The 15,203-nt window shown below is 43.4% G+C and overlaps 1 protein-coding gene across 8 annotated transcripts in view; it reads right to left on the minus strand.

The window, feature by feature from the left end:
• Positions 1–15,203, minus strand: part of MAPKAP1 (MAPK associated protein 1) — a 108,603-nt gene that overhangs the window by 16,427 nt on the left and 76,973 nt on the right. For 6 of the 8 annotated variants that reach the window (XM_075170900.1, XM_075170898.1, XM_075170899.1 and 3 more), the window contains 2 exons: positions 12,556–12,663; positions 3,820–3,960 (listed from right to left, as the gene is read on the minus strand). In XM_075170900.1, the coding sequence (XP_075027001.1) occupies positions 3,820–3,960; positions 12,556–12,663 (249 nt within the window). The remainder of the gene's footprint in view (positions 1–3,819; positions 3,961–12,555; positions 12,664–15,203) is intronic. The other 2 variants (XM_075170901.1, XM_075170902.1) reach the window with 2 other exon arrangements.

The following is a 15,203-nucleotide window of genomic DNA, read 5'->3' on the forward strand; positions in this document are numbered from 1 at the left end:
AGCCCTCCAAAATCAACTCAACATTTCTTAAAGTCTGGTCATAGCTGCAGAATTTGCAAGCCACGTTCGTTTGTATTTTATGCAACTCTAAAATCAAAGCATACGGACAGCAAGGAGCAGACACCTACAGCGGGCTTCTTGCTGCAGTCCGTTCCACTAATGCAAGGTTACCTCCATTTTAACCCTGGCTATTACGATAGGTTGTAATAACGCCACCAGCCCCCTCCCCCCTTCTATTAATCCAAGAATGCGCTTTGTCGTTAAACATACGTCACATCAGAGAGATCGCATTTCAATTAAGCATTGTATCAAGAGTCCAATTAACACAAGGACTGCTAGAACTACGTAATTTGAGTAGGCTGATGCTGTATCTGGAGCCCATTTTGTTTTGTAATTTAATTTTAGACAGATTATTTAAAATCGGCGTTGTTATTTCACTGTAATCGTTAATTATTCAAAATGGCATTTTCTGTAGTTTAAGGAAAATATGTGAAGCTGATGGTACAAGTTCTTATTTTCTCACTGAAAAAAGTCATGGCAAGTTCTAAAAATAAAGGTGCAAATTCTTTGTGTGCGAGCGTTGTTCCCCATCCCTTCCTCTAAAAACGTCACCCCTGAAAATATCCTTAAAAAATTTTCACTGTATGGTCCTGCAACTTCAGAATTCACAGTCAGTCAATATTGTTAATGCACCTTGTTAATTTGATAGGATTTGTCAGGTAACTCCACTGGAAAATTATATAAAACTGTTCCAGATGAACAGATGATAATGACATGAATTAAAGTGATAGAACAATAGTGGAATATAAACCAGAAATGACACCCAAAGTGGCTGTTGATTTATTGCCATCCTGAGTTTGGTTCTGGGCTTCCATGTATATTAGTGCTACAAATCTGGGTCCATTTAGCAGAGAGATGCTCATACATACATCACCAGCTCCTGCTCCAAGCCAAGGTCACTCCCCATTGCATCAATCTTTTCAGCAGAGGCTACTTCACCAAGCATGGATTTTGTAACCATCTCAGATGTAACAGACTTCCTCCTCTTTCATCTTTTTTTTTATCATGTAAAATACACTTTAACTTCTATTATTTTTATCTGCAAATTGTTGCTGTATACTTCATCCATTATTTCTGTATCTCGACATCACTGGCTTAAGCTCACACACATCCAAAGAGCACACTGACAAAGAATGTTGTCTTTTTTGTGTTATTGTTCTCACGATCTGTATGTGTTGAAATCTAAAATCAAAACAGTATTATGTATGTGGCTTCTGCAGTCTCTGTATCTCAGCGCAAATTAGTCACACTCAAAACCCAAGTAAAAATGCTTCTTCTACTATTTTTTTAATTCATTCATTTTATCAAAAGAAATGTCATCGATGTATTAGTCCACTAACACTGTTCTGTTCTTGCTTCCTTTGTTGGGGTCTGCAACTGCCCCCTCCTTCTCTGAAATACTTGCCAGCAGTAATTTTCTGAGACAATATGCTTCTTTTAGTTTTGCTAATGTGATACACAAGCAAATGTGTCTTATTCCTTCACAACATGATAGAACCTTTGTAAAAATGTTGAGAGTACTACTGTATGTGCATTACACTGTAATATGAGCTAAAACATAAAACCCCGGACCTTTAACTGCTACGGCTAAAGCCTTCCACTGTAATAAAACCATCAGTCAAAAGGTGGTCATTCCTCCCATGGTCATTTACGTATCGCTTTTTACTATCAAGAAGAACTATGCACAACATACAGAAGATCGAGCTTACTCCAATATTTTTGGTAAGCCTTGCCTCAAATTCAATGATCAGGCCTCAAAACAGCTAAAACGTTTCAAAAAGTACCAGTATGCAAACAGTAATTCACAAACGTAGCTCACACTATTGCTACCTGTTCTATGCTACTACTAATAAAATCCAATACAGAACCTATTCAAATTCAGTGACGGGTATGTCTTACAATGTCAGGGCAAACGGCAGGGAGTAGCGATGAGCTACACTGAGTGTTTTCTCCACCACTTCTGGGTTCTGTCAGCCTTCCGTGTGAAGCTTGGGAAACTGGGACTCACCCCCAAAACCACACGGATATTTTCAGTGCAACCATTGTGCAGTATTTCAGCTAGCCTGACAGCCGATACGCTCCTGCACCGACATCGTCAATACTGTCAATAAGGAGCCATGGAGTTCTTTTGGATTCTCGGCATCCGCTAGAAAAACTGTCGCTTTGCTATGGCTGTTACATAAAACTGATGACATAAAAATGCTACAGAGAAAAGTCTTTGCAACTGGCTGTCATTAAACTGACACAGAATAGCTCCCGAACCACAGTTACTGATGAGCGATGAAAAAAAAATTAGACATCGTTTTTTACATTTCAGATTGTATGGAGCAGTCTGTCACTTGCAGAAATGAACACATTAACACTCAGCAGCCCTAATCCAAATAGCACCTCAATGCTTATTTTACCAGCATTGCTCTTTTAATATCTTTAAAAAACTCATGAGAAAACCCAGCAACATACACTTATTTTGACTTTATTTAGAGGTTTTGATGCTGCACATTTGCCCGAACTTTGAATATCTCACTGGGGTTTTCTTTGATTTTTAAGAAGTAATTACATTATAAAAATCACATTGTCAGTGTACTGCCATCAAAAATATACAAGTTCACATATTGTTATAAAAGGGAAATTTTATGGTCCTTACACTACTGGATAGGGTCAGCTCCTTCACTGCTACACAAGTTAAGCCATTTGTTTCATTTAACAGCTATTCTCCCTTAACCATTTATCTTTAGCGATCTGTCATGACCTTTTCAGGCTCTCATTTCTGACACTTTCCAGATACAGTGAGTCAAACTTCACTGGAAGCAAACTATCACACCCAGACAGTTTGCTCAAAAGCAGAAAACATGCCCAGCGCTGCCCTGCTTCAGCACCAGCATATAAATCCTTCCTTAACAAGACAGTTCAAAATAAACTAAGAAGGCCTCTTCTGTAAAAATTTGAGAGACATATACTTTTATATGTGCTTAAGGATGGAAGAATGAAGAGACTGTAGTGACAATAATACAGAAACTGCTATAGTGTAAATTTAACAATTCTACTGAATTCTACAGAATAAATGTATTTTGTAAACATTACGGCACTTAATATTTTACTGCTGAATCATTTCTTTACGGAAGGTATTTGCAGGAATGTCACAGGTCACCTACCAATGCATCATTAATCAAATTTTCACAATTTAAACACGAAGATAAAAAGCCATTCAATCATTTTAAAACAGTAATGGGGCTTTTATAATTCAAGATTCTGTCATCCCTTGGCCTTCAGGTTTTCAAAAGCATTCAGAAAGCCAATAAGGACAATATAAAACCTTTAGAGAATGCTAGTTTTATTTTGTTCCACCTCAAATTTCCACTTGGTCGTTAAAATCTTTCAGTCTCAGAAAAGGAAAAACCTAATCATTCCCAATTTTGCATAGCCTCATTTAAAAATAACAAAACAGTTGGCAAGAAGCTTTCCATTAGGAAGCCTAGATTGAAAAAAGAGATGGGGTCATTACGTAATGGCCTTTTTTCAGAAGAAACATGTGCTAGCTGATTGTGGATAATAAAAATACTGAAGTATTTTCAACTGAAAGCAATTTTTTTTAACTGCTGAAGTGCTAGCAACACTTTCAAGCGATGTGCTCCACGATAAAATAGACCAACATGATAATGACTGCTTTAAAAACGTCTGAGATGGACAGTCAGCTATTAGAGATGGCCAAAGGTTTGAACCGTTCCATTTTCCTAAGCGTTACAGTACGGATTGATTTACCTAACTGAACATCAGTGGTGAATCGAAGCCTATGGATCATGCTGACTTTGAAGGACTTGTAATGGTGGCTACTGAGCATGTCCTGAACTGTAGCTATATCGATCTGAGGGTCCTCCTCCGAGACCTCTTCTCCTCTTGAACCTGCAAAACAAGCCAACAATAATGAACGAGAGGTTTAAAATACGGCATACGATTCAGCTAACGTGCAAGTACGGCTGTGACGTCTGCAGCTGCAGATGGCTTCTTACGAAAGAACAAAATGCTCAAGCCCATGTCTCTGGGAGGAGGAAATTCTCCGCCCAAAGACAAAATCACTAATTCATTAAGGACATTACAAGACACATTTGCATCCCACACGAAGAGCAGTGCAACGTCCCAGCGGCAGATTCGCAGGTGACACCAGAGCTGGCCCGCAGACCCCCCCGGGGCCTGACCTGGTGGGACCCCCGCCAGGACGCCCACAGCCTCTCCCCCGGGAAGGCGCCTGGCGAAGGGGGGCCTGCCCCAGCCAGGGCAGCATTTTCAGGCGCTGCCCTCGACGTATGCACTAGCACCGTTCTCCCGTGTTTCAGCATGCCCCCACGTGGGATGTGATGCTGGCACCTTGCTGCAGCGCTGGCAACACCTTGGGCACTCTGATCTCGGCCCTGCGGTACCGAAGCTGCGCTTTATTTACTGATTAGTATTCTCATTACTACTGCAGGTACTGGCTTTATAAAAGGTAACATCTCATTAAGCCAAAATGCCAATTACTGAAAAAATATAACGCACTTTAAAGATTTTTTACATTTTATGACGTTGGATTAACACCAATTTAAACATTACTATAATGCGATATATAATTTTGTGCAGAGTAATTTCTATGCCAGCTGCTAATAAAGCATCTCAGCTCTAAATGATCATTCAGATGCTGTTAGATAAAGTGGTATAAATATGTTTGAAAACTGATTTAGCTTCTTACAGAAGATATTGAAGAATGACACGTTTTGTTTAATATCCCAGCTAATGTAGTCCTAAAAGCTGAATCAACTGCCAGTTCAGAGTACTAAATTTGCTGCAGGAGATTAATGAAAACTTTATATTTTGCTGAAATTTTAATAATGGGAAGATGAGATGATGGAATTTTAGTACAGGTCTTAAAGATCCAGCAAAGCAGGCTAAGAACTTGTCAGATTTTTTAGTATTAATTTTGTTCGAGACTTGCACAGTTGGAGCAGCCTCAACACTAACCCTTCCCACACTGACCTTTCCCTCTGGGGATGCAAATTCCCGTCCCGTTGGGGGACCTCAGCTCCCAGGAAAGCTTCGGCAAGTTTCCATGTTTGGGCCCCGACGACAAGGGGACGGTTTGCCAGGAAAGGCCACGGCTCCCAGGGGAGGAAAACCCTGGCACTTGTCTCAGACATATACTGTTGACGCAGAAGCAGGCTCCCTTTTAACAGGGTAATTCAGCGTTGCGGAAGTACGTGCCGTTTGCTTCAGCCAGGGAAACTGTCGGGGTGGTGGCCATAAGCAGGACAAACATAGGCGAGAGAGAAGAAAAACCCCACCTGAGCACGGAGCATTTTCCTGCTGGCTGAAAGCGTTCCCTTTTCTGTCTCTTAATTCAGTAACAGATGTCACCGCTTATGATAAATATCTTTCATGTCTGCATCAAAGTAAGGTTAGCATTTGCTGTTAAATGAGTCAAAATACATGTTGAGAGCATAAAGCAGGAGATGCACATTTCATAGACGTTAGTCACATAAGCTTTCCACCCTGCGCACCGGAGAGCGGGCGAGAGTGACGCCCACTCCTCGCCGCTCCTAACGCGGCCTCCTGACACGCAACTGGGGACTCTTCTTTGGGGAAGGGGACAGCGAAGGGTTAAGCTTGAAATTGGGCTGTGCCATTCGACTTGAAAGAATTCCAAAAATCAAATGAAACAGTCTACATGTGAATTTATGCAGAGCCATCTTAACATTGCAACCACTCTATGCTCCAGAATGACAAGATAAATTGTAATGGCTCCTTCAGAGACATTACAATGTATTTTGTCAAAGACCCCTGTGTTAATGTCTCTATACTATGGATTATCATAATGTATCATGTCAAACCCTCATGCTGCAGTACTTCAAAGATACACTGAGATATGTCAAACTTTTTGGTGCACTTAAAAGCATCTTGAAACACTGTGGCATGGCGGTGCCTGAAAGCAGCGCAGGAGGATGGCAATGGCACTGCTGCCCTGCAGTCGAGAGCGAACTGGGACCCTCTTCCACCGATGGAAACCAGTGAGATGCCCCGACAGCGGCTCCCAGTCACGCCGCCAGCCCTGTCCCCGCACATGCGGTCACAACAGCACGCCGTGCTGGGGTACGAGCCGCGGCACAGCGGGACCACGCGGTTACACCTGGGTATCCCCCTGCCCACAGGGGAGTTAGGGGCTGGGGACAGACAGGGACGTGGCGGGGCAGGGAAGGACTCCAGAGACAGCGACACGGCGTGAACCCAGGCAGCGCAGAGGGGTCACTGCTGGGGGGGGGGGAGAGGAACCCTGAGCCCCGCGCGCCCCCGTCTGCAGGGAGGTCATTAGTGCTGCCCCTAATGAAGCCCCGCTCCAGGACTCAAAGAAGCCACCTCCCCTGAGCCGTTTCCGACAGCGGGGTGCGCGGTGCGGGGTGCGCGGTGCGGTGCCTGCGGCAGCGTTTTAACGGCGGGTGATGAGACTCTCACCTCTGTGCAACGGGCAGCACTGTATATAGCGGGGTTTTAAGTACAGTATTATACGTAAAGAAGTGTTAGCACCAACAGACAAACTGAATTGGTAGCGATAAGAAATTCAGAAATAACACAAAGAATGGCAACACACTAACCTCATCCTCATACCTCCTGCGAAATGTTCTTAAAACACTTCACAAGATCAAGACTCGCACGACGCTCTGCAGGTACCGCTGCCGTTGTGTTCCCAGCCGCCCCGCCTGGCCTCGAACCGCCCCAGCCTCACCGTCCACACTGAATTACCGGCAAAGTGGGGACATTACGTGTCGACTTTACACGGTCTCATGAGGCTGAGTCTTCTCAGATTTCACACACCCGAATTAAAAGTATTAGAAAGAAAATTAGCAGCCTGTCAGATCAAATCCAGGGGAAAAAACTGTCACTGTAACTAAAAACATGAGCACCTTGTCAGTGTCTAAACAGCAGGAGCATTAACTGCCGCAGTCGGAGCAGAGAACAGTGGGATTTTGCTCTGGAAGCCTTTCAGACCCTCCGCGTATCGGTAACCTCTGCTGACTTTGTTTTATGAAGCTTTGTGAATGGATTCAGGTTTACAGAATTTCTACAGTTGCTGCTCTTGGGAGAGCAGCCAGGAACTCCACCATCAAAACAGATCATCTGTCTAAAGATGGCAAGACACGCGGACCCCTGAGGGTGCATTGGATAATAGCAGTAATATCAGTAACAACAGAGAGAAATGCCCTGCAGGGAAAAACCTGACTGCAGAACTTGGCATATTGCTCTTACCCTGCAGCTCTGCGAGGATGTCTGCGAGACTGCCGGCGTTCAGCAGCGGAGGGAAGAGCCATCTCCACCAGCTGATTGGGGGAAAAATCATAAAAATATTTTCCACATGCAAGCAGCTGTGAATAAACCTGTCAAATATTTACAGGCCTGTCAGGGTATTTGTAATGGAGATCACAGTGTGGCTTTTGAATGTAAAAGCTTCTGCTTGGGAAGACAATCTAGTAAAGTGGATGCTCCAGGTCTATTATTTAGCCCAAGAGCCGACCCAGCAATATGGCTCTGCTGGCAGAGAGACCGCTCCGTCCTGGGAGGAACAGATTCCTATTCCAGAAACAAACTCCTTCACATAACGACATGGAGACTCAGTTTGCAATGACCTCTGTATTTTTTCCTTAGAGTCTACCTAATTAAGATTTACCTTGTGAAAGAAAAAGTGAAAAAAGCTGAAGTCAGGTGTGGGATAAACAAGGCACAAGATAAGAACCTGCATGAAGTGCAAGGCACAGCTACGAGGGAGGCGTTTCCCTTAGCCCAGGATAGGGGTTTAATTATTGGCGAGGTAGGGTAGGAAAATCCATGAAGGGAGCAGGAAAAGAACAGCTGGGAGGAAGCCCGTGCTTCTGCCCCGCCATCCCCAAGCCAGGGACAGAGCAACGCGTGGCACAACTAAGCAGGGAGTCTCTTGATTTTCCGTCATCCTGGCACTGCCACGTCTGGTGCCAATCCTTCCACCCTACCTTCAGAGCACGCTGCGGGGGCAGAACGCGGTTGCTGCTCGGCCCAGGGCTCAGGCCAGGAGCTGCCTGCAGGGGCAGAGCAGCGGGTGCCTGCTGCCCGCACAGCCGGCCGGCTCGCCCTGCACCAGCAGCCACGGCTTCGGCGCTACGCTGGGCACTACCGGGATAACTGGAGATCAACCCGCCCCGCCTTTTACAAGCTGTACTCACTACAATGGCTTGTACTCAGCAGAAACTACAGGCACCCTGGCAGAGCAGCACCCTGCCGCGCTCGGGGCTGTGCATACACCGTGCAGGTTGCCCCACGCTGCTGAACTTCAAGTGCAATGTAGGTCACAACTAAGTTAGGTCCGGTTCAGTGGAGAGCACAGGCAGTCTGTGTTTGCAGACTCCATCTCCTGGACAGAACCGCAGACACTGCACGGCTGACGACGTTCTCACAGAGGTGTTGTTTTTAAATCCCTAAAACCAAAGTCTCTGTGTGAGAACGCATGGTGCTGGACAGAGGGAGATCCCATACAGAAGTGTATGCATTCCATGCAGCTACGTGTCTTTTTTCTTTATCCATCTGACTCTTATCAACTCTCCCGCCTCAGTCCTCATCAGAGGAGGGACTCCGACAGCCAGCCAGACTGCTCTCCGTCTCTGCTCAGATTGCTTGTGCAGCAAAACCATACAAACCATTAAGCCACAGCCTCCTACTTTAAAAAAAAAAACAGTGGTGTTTTCTGCCCACAGAAGCTGAATAAAAAGCAAAATCAGTATTAAGGGCTACAGACTTCTACACTTGAAGACAGCCACTGTGGTGAAGCACTATGGTGTTTTAGAAGTCACAGTCATGGCATTAGTTTGCAGTCTCCACATTTGATGGTCATCCAGAAAATTGACATATTTCCCAGTCTGGAAACAACAGTTGAAGATCTTCACTTTGTTGTTGGTTTTTTTTGCTTTGTTTTGTTTTGTTTTAAACCAGGTTCAGTATAGAGGTAGTATTTTTGTTCCAGTACTTGAACTACTGTGAAATAGAGTTATATTTGTAACTCAGTCCAATCTCCTCACAGAAAATCCTGATTTGCAGATGAGATAAACAGCAATGAAACAACAGGCACTGGAAGCACAAGTCTGAAAATGAGTCAGAAGCTAAAACAGGGAGCCTTATCCAAAAGGGACTCCTGTAAGCACTAGAGGACATATAAAAATGACACAATAGTAATATCGGAATATTGAAATGCCCTATGTAGCCTATTCAAGAGCAAGTGAACCTGTATTTTCCTTGCTAAAACAACAAAATATAAAGTTAACTGCATTGCAAAAATGTCCCTTATTTCTTTAATGTACTAGTATATTGCTTAATGAAAGTTCTTAATTGTAATACAATTAATTACATACACAGAGTCCCCAATTACATTTTCCAATAAGACACTGGCTTTGGTACAGGTCTAAAGGCACTAAACCAATTTTAATATATTAAGACCAATTTCCCTTGAATACTAATTACTATCTAATGATAAAATGAGAAAGAGGAACTTTCCAGAAGTAAGATGGTAAGAATAAAACTAAATTAGCCATGAATAGTTTGCTACTACACATAAAAGCATTTTACATTACAGACTGCAGGCTTTTAGTTTAAAGATAAATCTTAGTGTGAGTTAAAAAGTTCTGCGTACTGGAAACAGCTTATTAGTTTGAATGCTATTAGTAAATGTTGGATAGATAGGGGTTTCCTCCATACATATTTCTTAATAATGGAAAGTTTTCTATTTCATTTAATACTCTGAAATATAAACTTTCTATTTGCTCAAAGGAAACTGGCAGCTATTTTACTAGCAGATGTTTGGCATCATACATGTATGTATTTATAAATGAATATGAGACTATGAAGAGCACATTTAAAAGTAATAGCTGTTATAACACAGTTTTTCCTGACTGGCATATCTAAGCTAAAAATATTTTAAATAAAAACAAAACGCACAAAATGAGTATTTCATTTTGATGTTAGGATTTTCAAGCTATTATTGTATTAATAGTGCAAAACTGTCAATACTTCTATTCTAATGCCATGCCAAAAGATAGCTCTTAAGCACTACAAAAGCCAATTTCTTATTGTGTATTGGGGGAACCAGGCGATGTACAATGCATGAATTATGACTGATCTTATATACTGTATTGTCCTTGAACATCTATGCATGTAGACAGTTAACTGCATGGGTGTTTCACATATATCCCTGAGCAGGGACAATGGAAGATCACTTTAAATTCACCCACATTTTGGGGGAGAAACTATAGGCAGAAGATTTCTCCTGCATTCCTTATTCGAGTTAGGTATCAATGCAGAAAACATTCAGTAATACTACAGCAGAAACGAGACGGAATTCATGTAAGCATTTATTATTTTGCCTAGATTACTGCCAGCCTTGAACAAATGAAAACAGCGACTTGCTCTTGAACTCTACAGCGTCCAAGTGTCTGTTTTGCCTTCGCCTTTCCACGTCCCAGGCCCTGGCTGACAAACACAAGACCCGTGAATGGGGCAAAAAGCCACCACCTACCAACATGATGCCACTGCAGCCGGGCAGGATGGCGGCTGCAGCAGCACCGAACACGGGGGCTCCGGGGGAGCCCTCGGGGTCCAGCCCCGGGCGTTCCCCGTTACCTTACGGGGAAATCACGGTCCCAGCGGGGGCTCTTAGATCACGCTCTTAGAGGGGCGCTGTCGATTTGCTTAAGGAGGGCCAGGAGAACTCACAAATTAAGAGTACTTTTGACTGGACACCCTCAGGGATCTATCCTACACCTTTCCACCGAGGGGCTTGCTTTTGTGTCCCCTCGCCTAGGCGGGAAGAGGAGCAGTCGCTGCACAAGGACTTCAGGGAAAGGGAAAAGTGCTCCCTCAACATTACGGCTGGCATTTATTTTGAGACAAGGCCTCAGAGGCTCTCCTGGAGCATTTGCAGAGTAGTCAGAATGCCTCCTGCTAAACCACTTACAAACTTATGACAGATTTACTATTAAAGTAATGGTGCAACCTGAACCCAGTCACTCATGAGAGCTAAGAGCATCAGCAGATATAGCTACAAGCCACAGCATGGATTCCTCCACAGATGATGAAAATAAGTTAAAACTGCAATATATACAATATACTTTTAACTACAAAGCCTGGATTAAAAAAAAAATTATTTTTAATCAAAATGTGCAAAACCTATGAAAGTATGACTAGTATGCATCTTTTCATAGATTAAAAAACTGATACAAAAATAATAGCCGGGGTGCAGACGTCAGGGAATTCTGGCTTGTGGAAGAGTGCAACTTGATTAGCGAGGTTAAAACGGCTCCATTTCCTCATGCACAGCACCCCTGCTACCTTCTGCCACATTCTCTCCTACAGCTTCTCTGAACCATTTTATGAAGAAATGAACCAGAAGCATCAAGAATATTTTGGGAGCAAGTCCCACTCTACAGGGAACGGCAGCCAAAACTGTGAGTGCTTCATCTCAGCTCCAGCACTGACGTACCACCAGAGAGCTCGTGGCAGCTGCCTCTCACCTCTGCTATTCCTTAAATGGGAGCAGAGTCTGCTACTCGCCACTGGAATTAGGAGGCACTTCGGGGATGCTCTGCTGTCATTCTAGGATAAAAGACGAAATGCTATAGCCAAAAAGCATAAATGGAAAAATCTAATCCTTGTAAAAGAAAGAAAAAAACCTCTTCTACTACTTGAAACAGGCTCTTACTATGATTGTTTGCATCAAACACTCTGAGCACGGTCTTGGCTGACAGCATGAATGCTACTGGTTTCCTCATTAGGACAATCAATATTTTTACAGCAGAATTAAAATGGAATGAAAAAAACCCCAAAACTGTTGGAAAGAATGAAGGACGGATCAAAATGCTATGGAGGACAAACACAAATCAATGTTAAATGTTTTGTTTTAAAGTTTCATATAATTCCTTTTAAAGAAATAAATCAGGAAATAATATTAGGACCATTAAAACAGTAATAGAATAAAAATATTTGAGCATAGCTGGAGAGAGGATTATTTGTCTAGCACTTTAAAAATCATCAAACTGCTCTAGTTATATCTGCATGGTTAATTTCTTTAAATTCTATTAGAAGAAAATCAGTGCCTCTGACAGCTGTATTGACATGGCAAAATATACTGCAGACCAATCACTTTATTCACTAAGCAATGCCTGCAACAGAAAAAGTTTCATATTTCCAGTGTTTTTCAGGGTTGGTCATAACTTTACAGAGCAGAGTTTAACAGAAAAAGATTAATCATGAAGTGATAAACAGGATACAGACTATTTACTAGAAGGTATGAAATCCATCATTTCCCTCTGGAATATTGTTTTGGCACAACTGAGAAGTGCCTCAGGAAAGAGAGTCTTGTCAAAACTTACTTGCCCAGACAGTACAGCTTGTATTCCAAAATACATAACTTATGTGAGTTTAAGCAATTTACAAGAGCAAAAGTGAAAAGGGGAAACATACTGTTCTCCCGGACAAGGCAGAATTCCAAAGTGCTCTGGCTCTCCAAGGTACAGTCTAAATCTACTGGGACATTAGGTTCACTCTGCTTCTCCAGCCGATACTGAGGACCTGAAACATAAAGTAACTTGTAAAATCATCTGTTTTCTAACAGTGATGGCTTATCACGTTCAACTAACATGAGATTATTTGTAGCCTAGAAGCAAGGCAGGTAGATGTTTATGTTTCAAAGCTCTTTGCCAAAGGGAAGGGCCCTATCACAAAAAGGGGGAGGATGGTGTGCAAGGAAACAACATATTCCAGTCATCTTCAGCTGTCTAACAACGCGACCTGACAAACTCCTGTCCAACATTCCTGTATTATTCCTACACCAGATGAGCCTGCATTATATACCCTGTCCATGCTGCAAGACAGGGGTGTTGCCTGCTGTAAGAAATATCTACTCAGACCTTGGTGTGTATCTATGTTGTATTATTTGGGCATCTTTCCTGATGTGAAAAAGCACGATGTGTTTGCTCCCCTTTGCTCTGCCCTCTCTGTGGCTCTTTAGAGACTGAAGACAGGCTGCTGTGAACGTTACCCCGGCTGCTGTTTGCCAGGGGACGGAGCCCCGCTCCGCGCTGCCCGGGGCTGCGGCACACCGCAGTCCAGCCCCACTGGAGCGACCCTGCGTACCCGAGCACGTCACTCTTCCAGCTTGGGATTAAAGCCTGCTTCTTGAGCGCAGGCTCAACCAAACGTGCGGTCCACCCTCCGCAGGTGCGGAAAGCCAAGAAAAGCCCGGCTGCAGAGGTAAGGCTGCCGCAGCCTCGGCGGTGTCTGCACGGAGCACTGAGAAATATCTGGGAAGGAAAGCAGCCCTTCTTCTATGAATTGCGTTTTGTCATGAAAATCAGCTCCCTGACACCTGATTTGGCTATTTCTACCTCTGCCAATGGTGCATTTCTCATAAGGCTGCACTTCTGAAGCGTGGGGTAAGGATTTCCTCACCCATCAGCAGCGATCTGCACTGCTTTCCAGACTCGAGACAACGTGCTGGGTGGAGTTTGGCATCACCCAGCAGCTCAACGGCTGCAAGGAGCAGAAAGGGTCATAGAGGGATGGATTTTATCTTTTTCCAGAGATCTGTACACTGTTAACATTGAACTGCATCAAACATAAGGTATGTACAGATGCTGTTGCTTCAAATGAATTATTTTCATATACATTGCATTTAACTGTAGGTCTTCAAGATTCAGGTGCCAACTTCCTTCTTCTCAAACCAAATCACTGAAGGAAAGATGATATCACTTAAAAAACTGTTTTCCAACTACAGGAAATGTATTTTTAAATTGTTTTTACAAAAATTAGGCCATTTTTTAAAAAAAATCTTTTAGTTGAATGGATCCTTAAACTATATGCCTTAACTGGAATAAAAAAAGAACACACTAATACAATTCCAGGTGAAACCCCTGTAAGTCAGCTCCGGGCCTGCTGTCCGAACAGCAGGCGGGAGAGGACCCGACGGGGTGAGAGGTGTGACTCGGGTAAGCCAAACTCCACGTGGGACCCCGGGCAGAAGAAAAGCCACTTCCGAAGGCGGGAGCTGGTGGAGCCAGACGCGCTCCCGTCCTCGCCGCACCCCCGAGCAGCGCAGGGCGGATCTCCTCTCCCGCTCACACCCGAGAGCTGAAGTGCACACGAAGTTCTCAGCTGCATCATTTCTATATAATTCCGTAAAACAACACTAAACAGATACCTGAAAAAATTTAAGTGATGCAAAGCACCTTTAACCAGGTCTTAAGGCAACAAAAAAAACGAGAACTGAAATAACGAAATCTATTCCCTCTTTATCAGTACTTAAAGTATTTCTCAATGTTTCCTGACTTTGAGTTATGATAGTATATGATGAAATATTTAAAACATGTAAAAAAATTGAGTATTTTAGCCTCAGATGGCATGCCTAAGAAATGGAATTTGTTCGCCAATTAATTTTAAATTTACTACAGCAGAATTTCAATTACAGCTTCTCATTTCGTCTCCCCAGAAGCCACGTGAAGTGCTCACCACACAGCCCGAGCACATTCTGCTCCCGAAGTGGAACATTATTTCTCCGTAAAATGGAGCCCCCTTACTCCAGACTCCCAGAGCAGATACAGAGCCAGGCTGTTTGCAGGCCACGGGAGGAAAGCCCAACTGCTCCCTCCCTGCCCAGCGCAATCAGCAACTGCACGTGTAGCTGGTCGAAGCATTTACAGAACAAACTGCACTCAAGAAACAGCAGAGACATCTCATATGAGCACAAGCAACAGAAAGGCAAATATATACAGCACCATCGTTTCTGCTCTCCCAGCTACTGGAAATGTGATTAAAAATTTAAAATAAATTAAATAAACAGAGGCCTGGCTTGCTAGGCAGAAGCAAAATATACTGAATTGAAACAAATATCAAAGTGGTAAATCCATTTGTATTTAAAAACTGGTGTAGGTTTGAAAACAGAATCAGCGACAGCAAAACCTGCTTGCTTTGTCCGTTTGTAAGAAGTACCTTCCAGAGGTTCCCAGACAACATCCCAACGCTGAACGATACCCAGCAATGACAAAGCCAGCAGAACTGTTGGTTCCCATCTGAATGTCTGGGTTCTTGGTACCAAATCCCCAACCCAAGTGCTC

The sequence above is a fragment of the Calonectris borealis genome, chromosome 21 (assembly GCF_964195595.1).
Source record: "Calonectris borealis chromosome 21, bCalBor7.hap1.2, whole genome shotgun sequence".
NCBI classification, from domain to species: Eukaryota; Metazoa; Chordata; class Aves; order Procellariiformes; family Procellariidae; genus Calonectris; species Calonectris borealis.